Source organism: Mercenaria mercenaria, chromosome 14 (assembly GCF_021730395.1).
Source record: "Mercenaria mercenaria strain notata chromosome 14, MADL_Memer_1, whole genome shotgun sequence".
NCBI lineage: Eukaryota > Metazoa > Mollusca > Bivalvia > Venerida > Veneridae > Mercenaria > Mercenaria mercenaria.
Genome location: NC_069374.1, coordinates 74,073,723 through 74,086,040, shown reverse-complemented (window position 1 = coordinate 74,086,040; position 12,318 = coordinate 74,073,723). Strand labels below are relative to the sequence as shown.

At 34.5% G+C, this 12,318-nt stretch overlaps 1 protein-coding gene across 2 annotated transcripts in view; it reads right to left on the bottom strand.

The window, feature by feature from the left end:
* Positions 1 to 2,749: 2,749 nt before the first annotated feature.
* LOC128548596 (C-type mannose receptor 2-like) overlaps positions 2,750 to 12,318 on the bottom strand; it is a 61,738-nt gene continuing 52,169 nt past the window's right edge. For both annotated transcript variants that reach the window (XM_053523909.1, XM_053523910.1), the window contains exons 6-9: positions 6,159 to 6,358; positions 5,595 to 5,694; positions 3,752 to 3,913; positions 2,750 to 2,909 (exon numbers count right to left, since the gene is read on the bottom strand). In XM_053523909.1, coding sequence (XP_053379884.1) covers positions 2,896 to 2,909; positions 3,752 to 3,913; positions 5,595 to 5,694; positions 6,159 to 6,358 — 476 coding nt within the window. In that variant the 3' untranslated portion in view covers positions 2,750 to 2,895. The remainder of the gene's footprint in view (positions 2,910 to 3,751; positions 3,914 to 5,594; positions 5,695 to 6,158; positions 6,359 to 12,318) is intronic.

Below are 12,318 nucleotides of genomic sequence, written 5' to 3'. Positions count from 1 at the left end.
CGCATGGAAGAAAGCAATAAATTTTGCTTTCTCACGGCCGATTGATTGAATGACATCATGTATGGGAATCCGGCTAAATTTTGTTCCCTGTCTGAAGACTACCAACAGCTGCTCAAGGCCAAGATCTTTAAGCTAAAAAAACAACATATTTGGCCATGAACAGGGATGGCAACTAAATCTGTGTCTGAAGCTTTCATTACAAGCTGTTTATGACCTCCACAATAGCATTGTATTGGTGCATAACATCGTGTATCAGTTACCTCATGATAACATGGTGTCAGACCATCAAGACTGATTTCCAGATTTCATACAGCTTTTTCCTCTCAATTATAGTACTTTTTGTGCATTTCAACATTTCGGCCAAAAAATGAAAAGATCAGTCTTGTTATCATTACCCCCAAGAAACCGCACCAGTTAGGTCGAATTTTTCTGTTGTTAGTAATCCCTCGTCTAGCGCCATGACCTCATTTCGTTCACACTTCAGACTAAATTGCCGAACTACTGTAATTGTGACCAGAGAGGAAAAGGCTGTATACAGTCAGGAAATCAGTCTTGAAAGTCTCTTTGGGTAGCCTTCGGACAGGAAACAAATTTGAGAAGAATTCCCATACAAGATGCCATTTTTATCAATCGGCCATGGGACAACAAAAGATATTGCGTTCTTCCATGCGTTTACAGGTTGTGATATTGTGTAAAATTTCCGGGGAAAAGGTAAAATGGCTGCTTGGCAAACATGGAATGTTTGCCAGGAAGTGACAGATGTCTTTAAGAACCTAGGTGTAAATCGGCCAATGATGTCTAATGAGGACAAGGGGGTCTTGCAAAGTTTGTCATCTTCATGTACGACAGGTTAAGGTCAATAACATATAGATAATAGATATTTATCCGAAAACAGAGGTCATATAATACTTTTCCCCAACTCAAGCAGCCCTTGCCGAACAAACAAAGCGTGCTGCATACCATGCTTGTTGCATATTGGGACAGTTAATGTTTTGCCAAACGGAAAAAAACAAAGACAAAATATCAAACAGGGAATGCCACGCACCAAAATCGCAGCCTCCCCAAAACGAAATCTACAGCACGCAGACGTACACACCACAAACACAAACACACAAAGCCAACACACGAGGACAAAACGAACAAACAAAGGAACACACACACATACACACCAAGTCTACACAAGAGGACAAAACGAACAAACAAAGGAACACAGTGGGGCACCGCCTTGGAACGGTCAGTGGCACAAACACCACTGGGGAGCTTAAACCGGTTTATGGTGCGCGCTCAACCTCACTTTTACCCCCACCAGGGTTTATTCGAAGTCGAGAATCCTGCTGAATGGAGATGGGAGAAACAAGGTGACCTTGGCAGATACACTGGCCAACGATTCCACCAGTTGCAGATAGCTGTAAAGAACTGACAAAATATGTCTGTAAAACAGGATGTTGTGGTAGATGTAAATGCTATCGTTTTGGACTCCCGTGTACAGTTCTATACAGCTTCAAATGTGACAGTTAATTGGCCAAAATATAAAGTCTTTAGAAATGCTTTCCAAAGGAAACAAGTACAGTAGATCTACATTGTTTTACCGATGACACAAAGCAGGTCTTTTATTCATCAAAATTGATGTGTCTACGTGTATTGCTTCATACACTTTAATTTTACGTCCGTCTTATAGACAGTTTGACCATAAGTTCTAATCAAGCAGTGACGGCCATAAAGGAGCACAATTAAAAAAATATATTCAATGTAGAGACATGAAAACTTAACCTTAAAATTTCTAATTTTAAAAGGGGAATAATTTTGGGTTCATGTCAGAGTTATGAAACTTTGCTTGGTACATTTCCTAATAATCATAAAGGCATGTGTGAAGATTCAGCCCAATAAACTTAGCAGTTTCTGTGAAAAAGACTTAATACAAAGACGAAACATAGACATTTCTTGTTAAAAAGGAGGATAATTTCTTAAAATGTAAGTCAGAATTATGGAACATGGCTTGGTACAGCGCCTAATAACCACAAAGGCATATGTTTCAACCTATTGAACACAGTAGTTTCTGAGAAAAAGACTTGATATATAAGCTAAACGTTGGCGCCACCGCCGCCGTCGTCATCGCCGTCGCCGTTTGAAGAGCTACGCCTTAGTCCGCCATCAGTTCCTAAAGTCGCAGGCGAGGCAAAAACTGTCATTCAACACTACTCTAAATGTGTTATTTGACCATAACATTAAAATTGATTTAACTAGAAACCTAAGTTATTTTTACATGAAACGGCGGTCATCTTGAAAAAAGACGCCATATTAGATTTTGAAACCAGTCTTTTGGGTATCAAAAATAAGGTTTGCACACTCATAAAATTTTAACAGATATTTTTCTTCAAAACTGACAAGAAAATGCTCGGTATAGGTCTATTCAAGTAAAATAAATCAACTTCCTGGGGCGGCCATCTTGAAAAATGGCCGTTATTTTGAATTTTAAGTGGCTAACGGGCTTCTTGAAAACAAGTAAGCTCAGACGAGTACGCATGCCACATTTCATGCTTGCATCATTAAATGCAGTATTGATTGCAGTATCTGCCCAGCTATTTTGTTGTGGACCAACTTTGCAATGCATGTTTCTATGTCTGTGTTTGGGGTGTTCTGCGCTTCCGGGAAATCTACCCTTTCCTGGTATAACGTACAAGAAAGAGCTGTAGGGTATATTGTATAAAACACGGAATGTACGTGAAATCGTTGCAAAGACAAAGCAGAATAGGGTGCATAATTTATTTTTGGCAAATTTTAAGTTGTATTTGAAACGAAACAAAAACATATAAATATCATATTTATCATTCATTACTATCTATGTCATAGGAATTGATTATTTTGTCCTGTTGGTAGGCTTATATCTTCTTTGTATTAAACACTTTTCCCTGAAATAGATATTGTCAAAATGTCAAGAAATAAGCAATACTTGACATGCTTGTACACTCATCAAATGTATTCAGTCTAGATATATATTCCATTTCAAATTGAAAGCACACAGGAAGAATTTAATGTATCATTGCCAGTCATGTAAAATAAACAATGAAACAATCAAATTTCAGAAATATATGGTAGGATAATTATGAATTATCAGTAGACAAATTATTTTACTTAATTAAAACAGAACAACGTATTGTATACGATTAAGCAGAAATATTAGGTATAATATATCACCTGGTATACAACAGAAGAAGATTTGTCCGAAATTCAAATAAATTAAGTTTTGTAATTATACAGTTAATGAAGTTCTTTTCCTAAAATGAAAGCCAATGATTAACTGGTAAAATCATTATTTAAGTTATAAGACAACTTCATTATTATTTGACTCATATGATAATCTGCTGACTTATTAATTGCTTTTTTCCGTTTTAAAATAAAATGTATATAATTTTTGTTTTGTAATTTGCTGAATTTCATCTTAGTATGACCTATACTTTTCTCTTTAAACAAATGTGATATGTGTTACAGCTTATGTAAGTTGGCATTTTCATTTAACTAGCCATATTAAGTTTCTATTGCTCTTTATTCTTGTATCTTAAATTATTAATGTGCCCAGTCGCATGCTTATTGAACTTGTTACAATGTAGCGACTCATTCTTGGTAATTTTTGATATACTGTAGTTTGTAAGGAAATAGTTCATGAGTGCATTTTTTGTTTTACTGTATCTTAGAATATATTTTTTTTCTTTTTTAACTTGTATTTAGGACAAATGTCCCTTACTGTACTTACGGAATTTACATATCCAGTCATGACCCTCGGCACAAGGGTAATCATGCCATTTACCATTAGCATACTGTTCAGCAGACCAACGCATAAGTGCGCAGTCTTCCAGATCACTTAGATTATTTGGCTGACCAGGACTCCAATTTTGATAGTCAAGTTCTTTAACATCTGTAAACACGTACGAACAAAATGGCAGTTTTGGTTTCTTTTGCTATTATAGTTTAAAGCTTCCTAAGAAAATACTTGAAGCATTGTTTGAACGTGAAGTAAAAGTGGCCTATAAAATCGATTTCCTCACATATCTTTCTTTTTTTTTATAACAAATGCATGGGCTATTATTGTCATATAAGTAGGTGTAATGAGTAGATATCTGATATGATTTATACATTTATATTATATACCCTTCTCAAATGCGCTCATTTGATTGGTCGAAATAAGTGCACGCATAGGTCCGCCAAAAGCGATATTGACCTGCAAAAGTGATAATGACACTTATGATATACATTTTTTCTTATATGTATGAAATATGTGTCGGTCAAATGAATGAATTTGAGACGGGCATATAATATAACAACTATAGACTTATGATTCGGTTAATGTGTGTTTTTACGGACCTGAAACCTGTAGGTTCGTACAAACAAATATTGACCTCATAAGTCAATAACCGTATAGTATATATATACAAATATTCACGTACAACAACTAGATTTAGAAAATGAGTGACGCAAATTGCAGTTTCTACTTGAATAAAGGGAAATAATGTTATTGTTATAAGATGGATATATAAATACTTTCACATGATATCATATATCCGCTCAAAGCAAACATTTACAGAGATATAGTTATGAAAGGACAATAAAGTTTAAGCTATATAACGACACCACCGAGAAGCGTTTGTCTCAGTTTAACAAGGAAAGTATACAAATTTTACGATTGTATGCTGGGAATATTATATCTTTGTCATTCCTTGGAGAAGCACATTGTCTAGATTGTAAAAATTTCAAGCACCTATTAGTTGCACAAAGAGAGTCATTATCGTTCTTGAAAACTCACTTGAGTTTCAAATCTCTTTAATAGCAATCATACAGGGAAATGATCTGCCAAATTATCTATAAAGCGAGCCTGCATATGGAGAGGACATCATTTTCAAATGTTTCATTATAACATAATTCAATATAAAAATAAAGAAAAAAGACGGCCCCCTTTAGACGATATTTTTTTTGATAAATCCAGATGAATTCTACTCGTCTGATAATTTGTCTTCCAAGAAAAATATATATTAAACTGTTTTTGAAAATATGCCAGCGGTTCTGTCTAGAAGTGTTTAAAGTAATACATATCCGGAAATACTTGATACAGTTTCACACAAGGAAGAATTTGCAAGAGCTGTTTAAAATGAGGGATAAAAGTGTTTCCTTGATAGTCTGGTTTCTCAATTGTTTATACTGTGTAATTTAAAATAGTTTGTACCATTTCTGTAGAAAAACTGCACAAACCAATCAAAACATTGCAAAACGAGCCGACACCACCATGGCGGGCTAATATCTTCAAAAGTTGAAACAACAACAAAAAACACCATTTAAAAGCAGTTTTGTAATGCGATATAATTATATACACTCAAAGACATTTGCAGTCGGTCACCTATGAGTTTCATATATTTCGTTAAGACTACGCTGAAAAATAAAACAATAAAGTATACCACGCATGGTTGATTTCAGTCATTTTAACTGAAAAGTATCCACACGAGTAAATAGCAAATTGGATCAAAGGTGATCGAGAAAATGTCGAGTAATTGGAATAGTATCAATAGTTGCCAATTATAGAAGTCTATGAGTGTAGTCAAAATTACTTGATATCCAGTTCCATCTTCCCTCCTCATAATAGTTTTGTCCGTCTGACAAACCAATCCATGCTCCTATACCTACAGCTGCTGTGTCCTTTCGTATTTTCTACAAGAACAAACTATGCATTTATGTGTTATAACATTTAACAAGAGCTGTCACTAATGGTGACAAATCCCCCCCGCAGCGCCTTGACCTTTGACCTGGTGACCTTGACCTTTGATCTGGTGATCCCAAAGTCAGTAGGGGTCATGTACTCAATACGTACTATCAGCATGTGAAGATTGAAGGTCCTTGGTGCAGTGGTTCGCGAGTAAAGTACCTTCATGCAAAAAGTTAACGTTTTGACGAACGAACTAACGAACGAACGGACAGTTGAAAACTAATATGCCTCCCTTCGGGAGCATAAAAAGAGGGTTTTTTTTATGCAGTTCATGCAGATAAGTCCAGATTTAGAAGGCTACATAAAAATGATGTATATGCGTTCAACAAAATAGAAAAGAAGTTAATGCATCGGTTAATGTCACCAAATAGACGCTTAAGATAATATCTGATACTGAATATATACGCACCCTGTAGGAATTAGATATAAAATCTTGCTCTTCCTGCGAATGAATATCAACCAGGTAGCCACCTAAATGTTGACAACTGTGACTCGCGGTAGTCCAGTCACGGCGTGAATCCAGAGCTAGTAGGTAACAATGGTCCCGCCATGACAGTAAATCGTAAGTTCGAGCCAGATTTGAAGGACAGTCTTGGTTTTGGGTCAATGCTGTAAAATAACACAGATATATTCAAAAATGAACATTTTGTCGCGCAAATTTTGCCATAGATCATCATGTTTTATCCATATGCATGCTGAAACAACATACGAACATATGCATTTATACGAAAACTTGTGATTCTAGTCACGGCTTCACAAATTTAAATTAAAGAATTATTTCTGACATACTTTATGAATATTTGACGGGTTTGAAGAGAATTTCAAATAATTATCACGTCATGAACTATTAACTAATTAATATGTTTTATTATTTGACAATCACAGGGTGTATGTCAAAATGATGTTCACTTGGCTCGGGACAAGCTGTTCACTAACAATAAACTGCATAAGCCAAACATCAGCATTTAACGTTAAAAGGGTAGGACTCGGAAAAAAGTGTAATCTAAGCATTTTATCATGGAACGTTGAATGATTATAAACGAACTAAAAATGAAGATTTTTTAATTTCGTTTGTAATAAGGGTCATAAATGTTCGAAAGTACACTGAAATGGATTCGGTGTCAGTAATTGGAGATTTGAATAGGTCATTTATATAGATGTAATAAATAAAGACAGAGAAGATGCAGTATTTGATTTACCACATATATTTACGGATGATTGTGTAAACATGCCCGGTTTAAAGTTCTAGAACCATTTAAGCTTACAAGTGGTTAATTGAAAATTGTCAATGGGCGTTTCAGAGACTACGCAGGCATTTTAAGTTTAACTAATTTAAACTTTAAATGTTATAGCTTAGTTCACTTTTTATGTTCGTACGATTTAAATATAAAATTGAGCCGTGCCATGGGAAAACCAACATAGTGGGTGTGCGACCAGCATGGATCCAGACCAGCCTGCGCATCCGCGCAGTCTGGTCAGGATCCATGCTGTTCGCTTTTAAAGCCTATTGGAATTGGAGAAACTGTTAGCGAACAGCATGGAGCCTGACCAGACTGCGCGGATGCGCAGGCTGGTCTGGATCCATGCTGGTCGCACACCCACTATGTTGGTTTTCCCATGGCACGGCTCAATTTAATATGAATTTAAATGATTCCATTGTTCACGATTTATATACATTTTCGACGCATGTACCATAACAAATCATTTTTGAAGCAAAACATGTGCTAGAACAATATGAAACACAGGTTAATGTTTCAAATGATAAACTGAAATTTGAAGTGCAGAGAGCACATGAATTTAAAGATGCTTTGTTTGGTGAGTATAATAGTATTGATGGCAATGTAAATATTATCATTTCGTCTGATGTGGATTTTGATACCGGTGTAGTAGTATTGCTTCTTGTTTTAACGATGAAGCTCAGTCTGGTTTTTGGAAACATGTGAAATGTTCTTAGTGTTAGTAGAAATAATGATTATAAATATAAAAGTCAATTGTCAAATAATGACTGCGAAACTGCAACAAGAGACATAATATTGGCAAATAAATATTATCGAACATTCATGTCTGTAGAGAACAGAGCCTTGATAGTTATAAAAACGGAGAAGATTTAAATAGACAAACATTTACTTGTCTTCTTGTAAAATTATCACAGAATGGTAAATGTCAGCAGACTCAGAAAGCTTTGTCAAAACAAGCACAGCATTATACTCTTTAAATGCATTATTTGATAAAGTTTCTATGGATGACTAAGAAAAGATGAAATTGTACGATGCTATGGTACTATATCCCGATATATTACTCAGAAATTTGGGGATTTCACGAAGCTCCGGATATCGAGCGTGTACATATTAAGTTTTTGAAGCAAGTACGGAATGTTAGACAGCAAACTGTAATTTTTTTATGGGGAACAATGTTGGTTTTCCCTTTATGTCTATCGGAAAACTAGAATTCTGAAATATTGGCAAAGACTGAAAGAAAATTCGCAGGACATAATGTATAGAAATTTTAATATGATTGATAAAAATGCTAATATTTTAAACATATAGTGTTTTGAAGTTAGACAATTATTAGATAATCTTGGTCTAGACTATATATGGAACGATGAAGATATAACAAATGTGCGCTGCAGCAGTTAATAGACGTTGAGCTTATAATTAACCCCACATCCCCTCTAGGAATATTTCTACGCTATGATTTTCTTAAAACATATAATATGAGCTAACATTCCTGGAATTCTGCCATCTGGCAGTCGGGTTCTTTTTACGTTACAGCCTACTTTATACGTTACCATTAATAATTTCTAGAAATTACCGCCTGGCACTACAGTTAGCCATAAATAGTTTACTAGCTGCACAATATGTCAATATATAAAGACAGGATATACAGATTTATATTTTGCAGAAAAAATTGACACTGATAGGCATGTGATTTGCGTTATCAAATGAATTTTACCAAAAATTGTAACGAAGATAGAAAATATAATCATGTGATTTTATATTTTATTTGAAGTGTCTATGTCTAAAGTTTTATAAAAATGGGAGTTGTAGTTATAAGAGATAAGGGCTTGACATAATTATATGTGGTGTATAATATTTCTAATTATTATTAAAAATAAGCGTTAATGTATAGTAAATAAAATAAAATAATATAATGTTGACAATATGAGTTTCAAATTTATAATGATTATTTTTTTTAAAAGCCGGAAAATATTTGTGATAATATGGTAAAATATTTTGTTTGAACGGATATGTAACATGTACAAATTCCATACATATGTATCATATATTTTAAAACTTATAAATATATCACAAATTATATATCTATGAAATGAAAGTTACTAATTACCTACATTATTTATAGTTTTCTTCAAACTGAATTTACAATCAAGATTAACAAAAAATCCTCTTTCATGTGAAATGAAACTGATTTTATTGAGTGGAAAATGAAATGAAATGGATAAATAAATAAATATGTAAATAAATAAATAAATAAATAAATAAATAAATAAATAAATAAATAAATGAATAAATAAATAAATTACAAATGGGTGAAATGATTTGCAAACTGAGTGCTCAAACTTGTTACATATATATGGCACCTTTGAATTATTCAGTCAACATGATCAATGATAATGCCAGCATATGTTACAAACGTCAATAGATGCAAGTAATGAGGTTGGCCAGAAAAACACTATAGTGACATGTGACTTGGCTATTGCTAAGAAGACATATTCTTTGGTTCTGCAGTCTAGAGATGGACTTTGTAACATAATTTGTTAGAATGGGTGTGTTTAACACAATCTGCTCTATATTTGGGCCTGTAGGAAAATTAATGAAGGGCAATGGTCTTGCAGTACTTGTAATAGAATCAGGACTTTGTTCTAGTGGTTCACTTGATAAAGTATTACCAGGTAAACGCTACAACCATACAACCATACCCTAAATGTACATACGACTGTAATGAAAGCTCTTGAGCGGTTGCTTCTATGCAAGTTTAAAGAAACAGCAAGAAAACATTTCAGAAGACACTTATATTACAGAAACGGACTGAAAGTCCATGAAAAGAAAAGGTGTTTGAAATAAGAACTCTCCTGACTTTAAAGAGTATTTCAACAGATATGAGCAGTCCAAATCAAAAATCAGAAAAGATGAAAGTGGCAAAACTTCTCAATTATGGTTAATGTATGTAGACATATTTCACGTGATATTGTTGCTCATCAAAGCAACACAGATTAATAAAGTCTGAGGATGGCATACTTGGTTTCAGTAGAAACTATGCTGCATATTTCCACTGGTGCATGACCCGTCATTACAGAGCCAGGTATGCCATACGCATTTTTATTTCACACTAGTTCGAAATTGATAAGATGCTCGCATTATCTAAGTTGGAACATCATTATAAGAATTACATAAACAATCTATGCACTGAGAAATGAAAATATTATATCGTGAATTTCAGTAACGTATATAATAATGGTAACGTACTTGTTTTTAAAGCTGTTGACCGATAAATTCTTGAATACTAATGTAATGTTTATCTGAAAATACTATACTTTAGACATACCTGATATTATCTACCAATGAAACCTTTTGAATTAACTAATATGAGTATTTTATAAAACATAATGTTAACGTAAATTACAAAATGAATTGATTGATTTATAGAACAAAACTAAGCGGGAATATTGACAAATGCATATTCTGCATATTACTTAACCCATTTGCTAACGATGTTGGTTGTTTCTACCATATGAATCACCACTTTCCAGTTTTATCATTCATTAAAATAACTGTTAAGGTAACGTAAAAATCAGGCTGTAACTCATAGAGAACCCGCTTTCCAGATGGCAGAATTAAGAAATATGATCTACATACAAGGGGCTTCAAAATTAATGGGGTCTACAAAAATCCCTAGTGGAGTGGGGGAGGGTTTTAACACAAAGACTTTAAGATCAATATATTCAACTGTGGTACAAAGATGTTTATAACATGACAAAATTAGATACGTATATTGTATGTTTAAGTAGAATTCTCTGACAAGAAATAAATTAATTTTTTAAACAATGTGAATTATCGTAGAGCTTTAGGTAGATATACATATTCATTCATAATTTAGTAAAAAAAAAAGAAGGCAAATATCGTAATATTGGTAGTGTATAGAGTGAGACATGAATGTCATTTAGAACGAATATTCTTTCTTACATTAACATCTACTACACAGTGACATGAAACTTAATTATTTGCTAAAATATGATTGTTCTTGGCCAAATATGCAAAACATTAAAAATACAATGACAAGAGTCAGAAATACGATGGTATGTTTAGGACATGCAATTACTTCTTTCTGGATTAAATTATCTAGTGCGCACGACGTCTTATCCTGAGCGATCAACATCTTATTTCGTGCGCACGACGTCTTATCTCGAGCGATCAACATCTTATCTTGTGCGAAAGAATATTATCTTAAGCGATCAACATCTTATCTCGAGCGATCAACATCTTATCTCGTGCGCACATCTTATCTGGAGCGATCTACATCACATCTCGGGCGCACGACATCTTATCTCGATCGATCAACATCTTTTCTTGAGCGATCAACATCTTATCGCGTGCGCACAACATCTTATCTGAACCGATCAATATCTCATCTCGTGCGCACGACATCTTATCTCGGGCGATCAACATCTTATCTTGAGCAATCAATATCTTATCTCGTGCGATCAACATCTTATCTCGAGCGATCAACATCCTATCTCGTGCTCACTACATCTTATCTTGAGCGATCAATATCTTATCTCGTGCGCACGACATCTTATCTTGAGCGATCAACTTTTTCTCTCGAGCGATCAACATCTTATTTCGTGCGCACGACATCCTATCTTGAGCGATCAACATCTTATTTCGTGCGCACGACATCTTATTTCGAGCGATCAACATCTTATCTTGAGTGATCAACATGTTATCTCGTGCGCATGACATCTTATCTTGAGTGATCAACATCTTATCTCGAACGATCAACATCATATCTCTTGCACAATTTTTGCAATTTACCCAGACGCCAGCATTGTCATGGTTGGTCAGACCGGATATGTCCAAGGCTCCCCATCCCCAACACCAGGATTACCATTTGGGATGGGTGCTCCGTCTCAGCCCCCTTGTCATGGGCTAGTTAATAACATGATATACAAAACATAAAATAGGAAATGAAAATAGTTCACAAAATTGATAAAACTGTAAACGTCATAAATTACAAATTTTCATATTCGGGAACGAATATGAAAAATGAAATAAACTCGAGCTGCAGGTTGAAGAATCTGAAAAATCATGTGAGTTCATGTCAGCGGAAGTAGACAAAAATCGGTATGAATTAAACAACCATAAACGAAGTTAGGAATTCGAAAACATCGAGTGACAAATTTGACAAGGCAGTCTGACAGACAGCTTAATCCCCCACCACTAATATGGATAGTGAAAGAGTAAACCTTTGTCCTTAAGCTGTGACCTTGACCTTAAACTGACAAGATTGACTCATAAATTCTGCACATTCTCTTGATGAGGTGATGATTTGAC